Source organism: Mus caroli, chromosome 2 (genome assembly GCF_900094665.2).
Source record: "Mus caroli chromosome 2, CAROLI_EIJ_v1.1, whole genome shotgun sequence".
Taxonomy (NCBI): Eukaryota; Metazoa; Chordata; class Mammalia; order Rodentia; family Muridae; genus Mus; species Mus caroli.
Window position 1 is genome coordinate 2,374,263 of NC_034571.1, and position 15,244 is coordinate 2,389,506.

The following is a 15,244-nucleotide window of genomic DNA, read 5'->3' on the forward strand; positions in this document are numbered from 1 at the left end:
TACAACTCTGCTAGTCCTGATGAGTGCATCCACGCTACAACTCTGCTAGTCCTGATGAGTGCATCCACGCTACAACTCTGCTAGTCCTGATGAGTACATCCACGCTACAACTCTGCTACCCAAAGTTCAGGCACCACTGCAGAGAGGGGTTGGAACGGCTGTGAGAACCACAGGAACAGGGAGTTGGCTGGAAGAGTGTGTTTCCTAGAAACATCAGAAGCTACACCATAAAGTCTCACCAACATAATCGCAGGCAGTAAGAGGAGCTGGACAAGGACAACAACTATAGCCCTGCTGATGAGGACAGGGGAAAGACTAGGAAGTTCAGTCTTACACAAGGAACTACTGGATACTTAAGGATGCTGAGAGTAGGGGACAGTCTTCCCCAGGAAAGAGCATAGTAATTGATTAGCCAATATTTAGTGTTGTTTTACTTTACACATGTAGGTGTTTCACCTGTTGGCACATATGTGCACCACTTGCCTGCCTAGCACCTGTGGACACCAGAAGAGGGAATTGAATTCCCCCAGAACTGGAGTTATAGAAGGTTGTGAGCCACCACGTGAGTGCTGGGAATCGTGCAAGTCCTCTAAAAACAGAGCAGCTAGTACTCTAACCACTGAGCCACCTCTCCATGACCCTCCCCAAGACTTACTTTAGTATGTGTCGCAGAAATGTTTACTACCTACCAAAGCCTAGATCATGGTCAGGTCCAGCCCTGGAAAGTCAATCTGTCATCTCTATTTGAACAATCCCAAGACCTCCAAATCCAACATACCCAAGTCAGAACCCATGCCTTTCTGCCTATGGATTATCATCTCAGTTAAAGAGATGTTTAGTCACCCAGCTATCCCATCAGAAACTATCGCATCACTATTAGCATCACTTCCTATCTGTTCCTCAATGGCTCTCTGCCGCTTTCAAATCTTGACCTCTTAGAGTCAGTTCTATATTGATGTTCTCATAGTCATCTCTTCCTCTCAAGCAACAGCCCCTGTTTTAACACATTCCTTCTTCATTTATCCATATGACATACCTCATATCATCTTACGCGTTCTCACTCCATGTTCCTGCCTCTCCAATCAGCTCTGCCTCAGCACAGGTCATGATAAATCCTCACCATATTGCCTCTTTCTTGATAACCTTTATCACTTCTTATATCTATTCCATGGAGCCCAAGGTCCAGAGCAAAGTTTAGAATAGGCTCCATCTTTCTTCAAACTTAAGTCCCGCCTTGCCTCTCCTTAAAGTCCCATCAAAGAAGCCAACTCCCCAGAATAACAGCCTGGTGTCTCCTAACCTCTTCCTACACCTTTCCTTCTCCCTCATCTCTCATCTCTTTTTCCTCCTTTTAAATAATGCTGGGAATCAAGCCCAGGACCTTGTGGAACAATCTACTACTGGACTACATATCCAGCCCTTGTCTCCTAGCTTGTGTTACTACTACTGGTTGAAATGCCCATCTACCTTTCTGTCCTGTAAAGTATATACTTATGTGGCTGCCCCTCCTCAATGTTAGCTGTCCTCAATACCATCCCTGGTCTCCTGGACATACTGTCATCAAATCATCTTTACCATGTTGATTAATAGCAAATCTCCAATGTCAAAAGCTACTCTATGTCTAGTAGTGATGCTTCCTGGTGTGTGCTGGCTAGTATTATGTCAACTTGACACAGGCTAGAGTTCTCTGAAGAGAGGGAACTTCAACTGAGAAAATAATTCTATAAGATATGGCTGTAGGGCATTTTCTTAACTAGTGATTGATGGAGCTGACCCCAAACCATTATGGGTGGTATCTTCCCTGGACCAGTGGTCCTGGGTTTTATAAGAAAGTGGTCTTGAGGAGCAAGCCATGAAGAACAAGCCTGTTAGCAGCACTCCTCCATGGCTTCTGCATCAGCTCCTGCCTCCAGGTTCTTGTTCTGTTTGAGTTTCTACCCTGGCTTCCTTCAGTGATGGACTACAATGTAGACATGTAAGCCAAATAAACTTTTCCCTCCTCAACCTGTTTTTGGTCCTGGTGTCTCATCATAGTAATAGGAACACTAAGATATGGCGAATGCTGAGAACTTGATAAATACCTCTTCAATGTATGAGCATCACCATGGCAGCCTTCTAGACATGGTTCCAAACTATTCTCTTTAGAGCCCAAATGTTTCTCTTTCTGCTGTTTATGATGTGAAGTGCGTCTTAACCTACTTGTAAATCATTTGCAAAAGATTTACGAACTAAGCTAGCATAGGAGATAAACCACCTCTTATCTCCTGAGAAATCATGTCTTTGTTCTTTACTCTCTAGAGAAGAATCCACGCTCCAGGTATTCCAACAACTGATAGTTACTCCAAATCCATAGTCCTCCCTGGTTTTAAATACCCTGTCTGGGTAATTATTAGTGAGGCACTGGGTGGAGATACTGATTACACAAGAATTTATGCCTTTATTCGTGGCATAAACTAGAACAAGCTTATAAAATCTCTGCCTGTGCTCACAGCCCATGTGGAAAATACCTCCAACCCTACATCTGGACATCCTGGACTCTTTTATTTCTAAGCCCACACAACCTCTGGGGCCAAAGTGAAATCTTTAGAAGGAAAGTTCTACCTAAAATGAAGGCTGTTTGTAACACATCTACAACTTCGTATCACTCTTCCTCAAACATTGATTTTGTATTGGGGGGAAAAAAAGGCCATTTCAATAAATGTTTCGTCAGCAGAGTGCTTTTCTGCCTGACACAGATACTCTTAATTTGTCTTCCCAGGCTCTCTTCCAGAGAACCATTTCCTGCAATCCTCCTCAGGACAGCCTAAAACTCTGTGGATTCCAGCAGACACCCCAGAGAACATGGAAACCAACTCAACAAAGGGGTAAAAATAAATCCTCACCCTAAAGACCCATGGAAGCTCATTTGTTCTAGAAAACCAACACTAAGGCTCTGTTTTTCTCTGAATTGCCCAAGGCCAGAACAGGACATACTGTCCTGACCACCTCAGTGGTGCTAGGTCAGATGGCTGATGGCAAAGCATTGTTCTGTGTCACTAAAGGTCCTACAAGAAATGGAGTGAAAGATTGTGCAGGAAAGATGTATGCTAGGTGGTGGTTTCTTTCTGACCCCTAAAAGGTTTGTTCCCATTCCATTTTGTTTATCTGTTACTGGGTTTCTTGCTATGTCCTGATTCCAAACCCCAAAAATTTCAAGGACATTTTGAACATCTTTTATTAATAGCAACTCAAAATTTTTCCAAATGGGTGCCAAACATACAAAAACAGGTGCCATATAAGGTTTGTTCTCTCAAATTTCCTGAGAAAGGGTGCAAAAGTTTAATCCTAACACTAGGGGAGCATGGTCAGGACCAATCTTAGAGGAACATCTGTGTGTGTTGGGTTGTGGGGGAGGGCCAAGGTCACAGCAGAATGACTGTGTGTGGCACTATACTGAAAGAGAATATTTTGATTCAGTCTATTACACATAGAAAAAGGAAAACCAATGAAGAAGTGAAGTTTTTTGGAAACTCCTGGGTTCCCAGTGCCATGTGGGTGGCAGAAAAAGGGGGTGGGGTCACAAAGTGTAGAAACAGCACTGGAGGAGTTGAGATTCCAAGCTCCAGCACACACGAAGTATACATACAGGGGTTTCCATTTGGGACCTTATAAAAAATAAGGCAATAGCACTGGCAATAATAATACTCTAGCATTTATAGCAGGAACTACCATAAATTGGTCCACAGTAAGCATTTCACACACACTCAAAAAACTGAAAACATCTCACTAATTTTCTGCACACTATACTATAAAATAGCCTGAGCTCTACTTCATATGAGAGACTGGGGGCTCAGGAACCAGCCAGCATTACTCAGCTCTGGTGAATGATGGAGTCTCAGTTTGAAATCAACTCAGCTTGCAATTGTGCTCTTTAGAAGAGACTCCCTCCAATGACTGCTCGATGTTCTAAGACACCAGAGCTAGAGGAGAACACTTTCCAAGTGCCACATGAATAGCAGCTGTCATCTGCAGGGTTCATCCTGTTCTGCACACTGGTAGCCAGCAGCTTTTATGACCCCTGGAAAGGTAGCCTTGGGACAGACCTTATCCTTCTTCCAGAGGATGCCCAGGGAAGATGGGGAGGAGAGCTTTCATTCTGGCACTTACTTTCTAAGCACGGCAATCTCGTTCTCGATGCTGCTCTCCTTGCCCTTCAGCGCCTTCTTCGGGATGCACTTCACTGCGAAGAGCTTCCCAGTAGCTTTCTCCTCAGCTAAAACAACTTCAGAAAAGGCCCCACTGTGGACAGAGAGGGAGAAAAAGAAGGGTTAGTGTGAGAGGTTCTGATTGCACAAAGGTCCCCTCTGATCCCAGCACAGTTAACAAGGAGCATGACTGCAGTGACCATGTCACTTTGTGTCCAGCAAGGCTACTTCCCAATTGTTCTTAGAAGAGGAAAGCATATGGACAAGTGTGCTCCAGTGCAACGAGATGGCGGATGTCAACACAGGTTCATAGAGACAATGGAAACTGCCATGGGTGGGCCACTTTGAAGTGTCTCTTGTCACGCTGCTATACAACATAGTCAGGTTAGGGTCTCTTGGTATTCAACAAAAACCTTCCCTAAAGAGGTTACTCAACAGAGACAAAAATGGTATTCACAAGCATGTCCATGCAGCCCAGAAAGTTACAGTCACTAAAATTCCCCAATTTCCTATAGACCCTCTCACTCAAAGAGTTTTCCAGAGTGCCTCACAAACAATGAGCTAATTCTTGCAGATAAGTAAGGATGTAATTAAAGTGTGAGCTGAGACCTCATGAGGGGCTGACATAGAGCAGGAAGACAAGTGGATGGATTCCTGGAGCTGCTGGCCGGGTAGGCTAGCTTGTCTTAAAGATGAGAGAGACCCCGTCTCCATAAGACAGAGAGCAGACCAAGAGGACTCCTGACATCAACCTCAAGACTCCACAGGCAAGTGCACACACCCACACATGCACATGTAGACATATACACTATATATGCCCACACATACAATAAGTAGAGAGAGAGATTTGCCATAATCCTAGCAGCACTTCATATAACAGCCACAAGATTTACAAAAGAAATCAAGTGATGGATGAATACAGAACCATGTATCCCATGAATATGGAGCATCAGTCATCCCCTCAGAGACTCTGCCACATGATCCAGTACAGATAAACCTTGAAGATGTGCCAGTCACAGAAAGGTAACACTAGGGAGAGGAAGGGACAACAGGAAGTGACTTTAATTGGGACAGAGTGTGGAAAAGGAAAAGGCCCCAGAAGCAGGTGGTGGTGGTTACACAACAATGTATAATAGTTAGGGCCATAGAACCCACGCCCAAAGTGGTTAAAACGATAAGGTTTATGGTATGCCTATTTTAGCACAATAAAAAAAATTACAAGAGAATGCCTGCAGTCTACTCAATAGCATAGCTTCACATATAGACCATGGGGAAATGTGATAAACCTTTCACTCATTACCTTCCAAAAGAAGAGAGGGATTATAGGAAAACTGCAGGGTACCAGATGGTGTGGACTGCATCTAGTCCTTGGGCAACTCTGAAGATACGGTACACAAGAAGTTACCAAGATACACAAGAAGTTACCGTCAACATCTTTAAGAACCTAGGACATCAAGTGCTAAGCACAGCACAGAGACAGGTTAGAATGGAAGACCAAGCGTGCTCCTCAATCCTCTGAGCTTTTACTTTTATCTGTGTGTGTGTGTGTGTGTGTGTGTGTGTGTTTCTCTGTGCAAGTGTCCATGAGCCTGTGGGCACACACTCCTGTGTATGCAGGTCAAAGGACAGCTTCCATTACTATTTCTCAGGTGCCATCTACCTGGTGTTTAAAGACAGGGTCTTTTCATTAGCCTGGTTGGCCAGTGAGCCCAAAGGACCACTTATCTCTGCCTCCTAGCACTGGGAATACAGGTGTATGCCACCACACCTATTTTTTTTCACATGTGCTCAGATCCCTAAGCACTTTGCTAACCAAGCCATCTCCTCTGGCTCTGAGGTCTTCTTCAGTACACTACAGGGGTGCTGCTTACTGCTAGGGCGCCCCCTTTGTCACTGAAGCTGACAGTGCAGAAGGAACAGTGTTCCTAGGCGAACTGCCCTCACTCCTAAGCCCCAGCACCCAAAACCACACTTTCCCTCACTTACCCCAACAACGTGTATAAATCTACCTTTCTCCAGCTTCCCAAAGGGATGCTTTCCATACATCGAGACTGAAGTTAGCCTAAGTTGTTATTGTTCACACACACATACACACACACACACACACACACACACACACACACACACACACACACATTCAAGGAAGCTAATTAAAAACATCAAAAACAAAACTTGTGAATGAACCATTCGGCCACTTTCAAGACAGGCCCTCCTCCCCTACAACCTGACTGCTTCCTTCACCTCCACTCAAGGGACCCTGGGATGGACACATCTGTCCACATCTGCCCAAGAAAGTTAGCATGACAGGTGAAAGTATTAGACATGAGTTTATGGCGAGTGCCCCATCAGGGTGACATAAGTAAAAACTAACAGGAAAAAGTGGGTGATTATATAGACATAAGTGAGTCAGAAATATACAACTGTAGGAAAATGGGAAATTCCAGTGTTCTGAAAAGTTACATGTTTCCAAGCTGTGACAAAAATAAAAAATACAAAACAAAAAGAAAACAAACAAAAATATTTATTTGAATTATAAAGAAAGTCATTACTCAAAAACAAACAAAAAACAAAAAACAAACCCAAGTCCTTAATGAAACTGAACGTCTATGGCAAGTTACCAGAAAGGTCAGGCAAGTCATTCTTGAGATGCCAAGGGTCGTCTCCACTGGAGAGAAGCTGTACAAACTGCAGAAGCTGACCCCTCCACCCTTGCTGTTCTTCCAAAGAAAATCAACTCATCACCTGGAGACAGCCTGCTCGGATTCTGAGTCCGGTACCATTTTTGGAGAACAAGAAATTCAAGACTCGAGGCAAATGTCATGAGACCAAAAAATTTTAAACAATTGCTTAAGCTTTTAACTTCATAAATGATGGCTCTAAACCAAGCCCTCTTGTTTTGCTTTAATAAGGCTCAAGAATGAAACCCTGGTTACAGATGGCTGTTCCCAGTCTACTGAAGATACACACCCAGGCCATGTAGAGTGAAATGACCCAACATCCAGGTGATAATGGGAGGGCAAGTGGCCTGGGCTCTAGGAAATGCCTCATCTTTTGGCACCCCTCAGAATAAACCATACACCCTGAGGACACCTAGGCTACTACCTGCACTAAAGGTTTGGGAACCATGTTTGACCCCGTGTACTACCCCAGATGTGAAAAGGCACAGAGCATCGTAATCCAGATCCATGTCTTCTATTGAGACCAGAATTCAAAGCTGAGGCAAGTAAATCCTGGGCACTTCCTAAACCACCTCCTCATTACCACTGGATCAGAAGGCAGGCATGGTAGTGAACGCTCGTAGTTCCAGCTCTTCAGGAAATGGAGGCAAGAGGACAGCTTGAACCTAAGAGCTTTGAGGACAGCCTAGGGAACAAAACAAGACTGTTTCTTAAGGAGAAAGTGGGAGGAGTCAGCAAGATGATTCCTCTTAGGGTACTTATCACCAAGACAGACAGACAGACAGAGGTCAATCCCTGGGACTCAGATGGTAGAAGGAAAGAATCAATTACCTCAGTTTCTCCTCTCTCTAACCTTCACATATGTGTCACACACACAGTCACATACACACACAAACAGACAAGCACATACAAACACGCGTGTGAACACACACAAACATACACAGACATAAACACCCATGTGCACACATACACACATGCACACACACACAAACATACACAGACACAAACATGTAACTTTAAAAAGAAAAGTAAACAAAAAATAGGATCAGAAACTAGAACCTTAGAGCTTCTGGCTTCTGCCTTCTTGTTTGCTAACGATCTTTAACCTGAAATTAAGAAAAATATCAAATGGTCTCTAAAAGAACAGTGCACAGAGCTGGCTGCTCCAGAATATACATCACTTAAACACAAAGTCTTTTCTTAAATAATAACAATTTAATCACAAAATAGACAAGACCTCAGCCTCTAATCTGCTGTAGCTTTCAGCATTTGGGTGCTCTGTGATGTCAGTCAAACTGAACTGGTAAGCGCACCATCTTTCGGAGCTGAGCAAAGTGGTTAGTAATGTGCTTGCTGCACAATCATAAGACCTAGGTTTAGATTCCAGCACCCACTTAACTGCCCAGTGCAGTGTTTGCACCTGCAATCCCAGCACTGAGAAGGTAGAGGGAGAGGTGGATCCCTGGAGCTCACTGGCCAGACCATCTGTTCTACTTGATAAGCTCCAGGCTACTGAGAGACTATTTAATAAAAACACAAGGCACATAACTTCGAAGAGATGACACCAGAAGTTGACATCTGGCCTTTACTTGCATCTATACACACATGTATGCATACATATATATACACACACACACACACATACACAGTGGTGGTGGGGTAGTGAATGGAATGACTTTCAGAAAGGATCAGGAGCTATCTTTTTGAGTCATGATAGTACGCTAAACCAACCATTTGGTAAAATTATATCCATCCCAAATTAGACCAAGAAATAATCAGATGCAGGAATGGTTGGCCCTATTAGCTGAGAGTCAGCTATTATTGGCTCATTGGCTTTTCCTGCTTTTAAGTTGTTCTACATATGAATCAGATTGATTGTGTTATTAACTTCATTAACAGCATCTCTTCCAGCTACCGTCATCACACCCTGCAACTGGGCTTCCCAGCATCACCCCAGGCTTCTCACCATCAATCAAAACACTTTTTTTCCACCAAACATACTGTTGTCCCTGGTGGAGGGCCAGGAGAATATGTATTTTTAAAATGTAGGAAAAGAATAAAGAGTTGGTGATATTTGGCTTGAAGCAGTCTAGGAACTAGACAGGAACCATTTAGAGCTACTGTTTCAGAACAGAGTTAATTCTTAAAATGGGGGGAAAAAAGCCCTCTGCATATTAACCCATATTACCATATTAATGGTGAGAGGAAATGGATCGATCGTAACACCAGCTGGACTAAGATGGTCTCCGTGTCTCCTTCACTCCCCTGGCAGAAACCAAGCAATCTGAGAAATGCTCACTCTTTCTGCAGCCCACACTGTCATGTGCCATGCGTGCCATTGTATATCTGACTTAGTACATTGAACCAAAAGACCCCAAACATGCCCAGTGTAAAAATCAAATTCTGCCACGTGAGCACATCAGAACAGTCTCTGCTTCCTGTCCTCCCAGAACAATTGCTGTCTAAAGACTGGTATACAATTTAGATAAAGTTTGTATTCACTGAGGTGTATCTTACAAAACCTGCCACTTACATGGCAATTACATGGTAGGCTATAAGTCAATATATATGAATGAAGCTAAAATAATTAAAATTCTTTTCCCTAAAAAACAATCTGCAATGCCCATTCCTATTAACTGGAGTCAGGGTCTTAACAACCATTTCAAAATAGAGACAAATCCTTAGCTTCAGTGGAGATCCTTCGAAATCAGGAAGCTCCTAACTAAAATAGGGGGGAGAGGGGGAGAGGGAGGGAGGGAGGGAGGGAGGGAGGAAAGAGAGAGAGAGAGAGAGAGAGAGAGAGAGAGAATTATGTGCATAGAGAGACACATGGGCAGGTGGGTATACTTACATGTGTATGTATGTGTGCAGAGGCCAGAGGTCAAAGGTCAAGCTCAAGTGTCTCCCTCATGTCATGTTACTGCTTACTTTTTAAGACAAGCTTTCCCACTGAACCTGAGTCTCACCAGTTTTGCTAGAACTGCTGCCCAGCAAGGCTTCAGTCAGAGCCTGCCTGCCTTCCTCTTCCATGATGGTAGGACTATGGACGTGTACCGTTGAGTCTCGCTTTCTACAGGACGGCTAGAGATCCAAACTCAACTCCTCACGCTTGAACAGAAAGGACTTTACCAACTGAGCCAAGCCTCTCATTCTCTTTACCTGGGGGTGGGGGGCAAGCCCAATCTCATCTTCCTCTGTAACTGGTAGATTCCACAAGGAGAGGAAAATTTCCATGACACCTTCAAGAACCATGAAGAGGTATTCTTAGATGCTGGCCCGATTAGCCTGATTGTTGTCCTTATCCATTCTTACTCAGTACATTTCTGTGTCTTGAGCCACTGAAGCAGGTCTCAATTGTGACAAACCTTGAGACTAGGGAAAGCATCACATGGCTGGCACCCTCATTGACTTTGACATCTTTGGTTTCTAAAGGCTTTTCTGTGGCAGTAAATCTTTACTGTTAATAGAGTCACTGATCCAAACAGAGAGCAGACAAATAAATTCCAAGCGAATGCATGCTGCCTGCCATCCTCAGAACACGCTTCATTTAACGACACAACTTTTCCTCCTGGATTCTCTCACAGGCTCTCACACCTTAACTCTGTGGTCCCTATGTCACTTGTCAAAGGGTGACAGGGACCCAAACAGAGTTGGCAAGTTTCTATTTCTTATCTCACCACCACTGAGGATTCTGGGAAGTCTAAAATGGTTTGGCTCTGCTGGGACCAGGAAGTCCCCCAAGGCCACAGTATAAAAGGCGAGTGCTATTTATAGACCCGTAAAGTATCTGGATGGGCTACTTGCTGTATGGGAGTCTCTGGTAATGGGTGCTGGAGGGATGGGTTGGATGAAGAAGAGACTCTTGGAATATTTGCGCCTTTCTGCGTTATCTTGGATGGGACTGCTCATGGCCATTCGTGCTGATGTCGTTTGAGGACAACTTTCTGCAGAGGTGCCTATTCAAAGTGCCTTCACTTCTTCCTCAGATATGAGGAGGACACAGACTTGATGAATACTACTGCAAAGATCCAATGTTGTCTCAGTAATAGAGGGCAGTTCCTTTAGAAGAACCAATGGGCATCACTTGTGAGCTTAAGGCTGGGATGGATGGGACAAGATATTCATTGGAAGCCTGAGCAGCTTGGTCCTTCCTGTGGCCATCACAGGACTTCTTTTTTAAACAGTACTAGGAATTGAGTCCAAGGCTTACACGTGCTAGGGGAACACTGTACCAATGAGCTAAGCCACGCAGAGCCTTAGTTTTATTTTTAATTTTTGAGGTAGGATCTCATTAAGTTGTCCAGCCTAGCCTTGAACTCCCTCCGTAGCCAAGCCAGCCCTTGAACTTGTGGTCGTCCCTACTCAGCCTTCATAGCAGCTAGGATTATAGCCTGCATCCCCAGGGCCTGGTAGGACCTTCTTATTGCAGCATTCCTGTAAGGCTGACTTTCATTGCTGCTTAAATCAATGCATGAGCAAGAGCTCAAAGAAAAGTTCCAGGCTTCCTTATGATAAGCAAACACCAGTGTTCTCTTTATTCTCTGTGTTCCCTATAAACCAGAGCCCGTAAGTCAGTGATGGTTAATGGACTACACCTATCCAAAGAAAATAGGTCCAATATTCTGCTTTTTTAAAAAAAATTAGAAATAGCAAAGAATTAGGAGGATCTTGAGCAATCTGAAAAATATAATGGAGACGGCACGATGACACACACATATAACCTCAGAGCTCAGGAAGCTGAGGCAGGAGCAGGACTGTGAATCGGTGGGCTACACAGCCAGTTCCAAGTCAACCTGGCTACAAAGTGAGTTCCGGGTCAGTCTGAGCTACATAACAAAACTGTCTCCAAAACAAACAAGCAAAAATACACATATATAGAATAGCATGCTACATATCTATTTAAAATAACTAAGTAGATTTATACAATTTAATTATCCCAAAGATATAAGTTAAAGAATATTCACATTTATATCATGCACACACACATACATACAAATACAAACACATACACACACACATACACACATATACACATATATACACACAAACACGTACATAAACTTACACATGTACACACACATATACACATAAACATACACACATATATACAGACACATGCATATATACTCACATAAACATACACATATACATACACACACACACACACACACACACACAGAGTCTTGGGAAGGATGGACAAGAAGCAGAGAGATTTTACCTCCTCTGGGGAGTGTTGTGCAAGAGAAGCTCACTGGGAGACTCACTTTGATTCATTTTTATTATGTACCCATACTTCCTCTATTAAAAGTTAATGAAATGGAGAAATGTTTGGGAAGGGAGAGAGAAAAATCAATAATAATCTATACAAAATGACTAGCTAATTAAAGCCTTGTACAGGACTAGCTAATTAAAGCTATATCACAATGACAATCCTGCTCCACAGCCCAATTTATCCTTTGTGCTGTACAGACAACCTGTCGACAGGACTCCTATAAACTGGTTATTCAATCCTGGTTCAGAGACTGACCACATATCTTCACTGACACAGAAATTCAGTAGCTTTGGGGGCAAATACTTGTCTTCACAGAGATTACTTTTAAATAAGGTGACACTGGGGAACTTGTTCACGGAGAAAGAGAAATTTGGAATGAGGCTTGAAGGATGAATATGTTTTAATGTATATAAACAGGAAGGAACAACACCAGGAAGAGGGAAGGAAGACAAGAAAGTCAGGCCGAGGCTGTGTCCCAAGGCTAGGGGTGAGGGCAGCTGCCAGACATGCAAGGGATGGCAGGAACATCAGCAGGGAGTTGTGGCTTGCAGTGAAATGCACAGTGCTCAGCACACCCTGTGTGTGCCTGTGCATCCCATGTCATCGGGAGTCACAGCTCTGTATAATCTTATGACAGACAGAATCACGATCTGCCAAAGATACCCAGGTTCTAGTTTGTAGCTATGCCAGCAGACACAGCCAGTGAGACTTTGCAGTTGTGACTAAGTTGTCTGTCGTACTATGGTAGGTGCCCTGGATTTTCAATAGTCACAAAGGTCCTCTAAGAGGAGGACACAAGAGGGCAACTTCTTGGATGAAGTGACAAAGAGGGCAGATGACATCCATGCTGGAAGAGACACTAGCCAAGAGAAACATTCAGCCCTTACCTAGCAGTTAGAGAAGCGGGGTTGGGGGTGGGGTGGGCTTGTCCCATCAGGGAAGAGCACAAGCCCTTCTAATATCCTTAATATCTAATATTTTCTAATATCTTGAGCTTTGCCTGGCAAGATTCAGTTTGGGACTTCTGACCAAAACTAAGATAATTTGTGATGCCCCAAGGTCGGTAAGCTTTGATAATTTGTGACAGCAACAGTAGGAAATAAACACAAAAATATCATTGTTGTTTTTGTCATTATCACCATGCAGAAACTAGGCTTAAGAAGTTATACAAGTCTCAAAGCTACTAACCAGGAAGCAACAATACTCATACTCAGGTGTGTGGTGTGGACGGGATGATGCCCTGGGGGAAGGGGTAAGTGAGGGTTCCACACTGTGTGTGCTCTGAACATCTGATGCAAGGCTGTGCACCTGATGTGGCTGTCACTACAAGGGGTGGCCTAAGTAAATGGGGAAGATAACCAGAGCTGATCAATATGCAATATCTTCACTCCAACCAAATGGATTGTGTTCTGTGTCCTTTAAATATCCCTTTGAACATGAACAAATGATTTGGGCATTCAGGAAGTCTGTGTATGGCCAACCATTTCCTTGTTTTGATACTTAAGGGCATTAAAAAAACACTTTATCTTTACCTTTAAAGACTCTTCGCCTCTTGTTTGTCTTTGTTTCACAAAGGAAATACCTGACGCACACTTCAATCACTGAGCTGCATCTTGGGTAATTTCCTAAATAAAGCTGTGAGCAGAAGGTGGCCATGATGTGTACCAGTCTATGCATCCTTAGAAGTACAGAAGTGGAATCTGTGTGTGCCTGTGTGTAACTGGAGACTGAGCCAGAGCCTCCTACATGTTAGGGAGCTATGGTGTCAATCCTTCTAAGTACAGACTAGAATATAGAGAATGATTCCTCCCCTGACCACGATATTGTATCCAAAAAAAAAAAAAAAATGAAGCTCTTATAACCTAGTCACCATCACCATCGTCATCTTCTTAATCATAGCATCACCAGACCCCCAATGCTGTTTATTAAAGCTTACTTTAAAGAACAATTACCAGCCAAATTTTTATTCTACCAACAACTCTTCATAGTAAAATTAGTATGTCCATTCTACAGCTGACAAAACCAGAGCTCAAGAAGATCACATTTTTGCTGTCAAGCTAATAAAACTGACAGCCTAATCGTGACCAGATGATAAAGTCATTCTCTGTCATTTTGAGACACTTCAGCATCAGTCTAGCTGTGGTCAAACCTCAAATTCAGAAAGAACGATAATAGTGAATTATCAAGGGTTTCTCACCATGCTTCCCACCCTCCAAGTGTCCAGAGTCCCCCACCCATACCTTATAAGTAGTAACTTATGCTAGAGGAATCCATTAACAATGCCATAACCAGAGAACCTTCCAGTAGACTGAGCTGACCTTCTCCAGGTTCCTGACAGTGTTTACCACTCACTTCCCTCCTGCTTTCCTGAGCCTGCACCCTCTGCTATTTCTCTGCTGAACTTTCCCCCCTCGAACACTCTTTTTCCGTGTTCTAGGCTTGGTCTTGGCATTTTCAATGCGTTATAATGTGCACTCTTCCCAAAGCACAAACACTCAGCAGGAGCTAAACTGGCCCTTGTGCCCGCCCACTGGTCCTGTCTCTTTCTAAATGGCCCACACATCTCATTATTCATTTCCTGATGAATAGAGCCAACCTAATCTTCCTGCACAATTGGCAGGCCCTGCTCCTACAACATAAGCACATTAACTTTACCCCAACCCTTAGAAAAATGCATACCTCTACAGGCTCTGCTATGGGGAGACGTTGTGTTTGCTGTTCAGCCACTTACACACACAAGCTGCTAAGCAATTATTATAAAGAGTTGATGATACACATGTTCCTGGCCAAAGCCAACAGTATGTCTGCCCTGTGACTGACTGCCCACAGAACAAAAAGATGATAGTGTGTTTCTACACCCTGCCCCCAAACTAAAGGCCAGAGCATGGCAGTATGGTTCACCTGGATTTTTTTCCCAGTTCCTTGGCTGTGGGGGTTATAAGCCCTCAGAAAGAATGTAGGCACAAACATGTTCTTGACTTCACCTCCAAGTCCCGAAGGGCTGGAACTAGGACCAAGCTCAGAGCATCACAGAAGCCCCAGCCCAGGCACATGCCACTCAACCTGGCCTAGGAGGGCAGAGACAGGTTTCAGCTGCAGGGTACACCACA

At 43.7% G+C, this 15,244-nt stretch overlaps 1 protein-coding gene across 3 annotated transcripts in view; it reads right to left on the reverse strand.

The window, feature by feature from the left end:
- Camk1d (calcium/calmodulin dependent protein kinase ID) overlaps nt 1-15,244 on the reverse strand; it is a 395,379-nt gene that overhangs the window by 247,075 nt on the left and 133,060 nt on the right. For all 3 annotated transcript variants that reach the window (XM_021150944.2, XM_021150928.1, XM_029473783.1), the window contains exon 2: nt 4,147-4,278. In XM_021150944.2, coding sequence (XP_021006603.1) covers nt 4,147-4,278 — 132 coding nt within the window. The remainder of the gene's footprint in view (nt 1-4,146; nt 4,279-15,244) is intronic.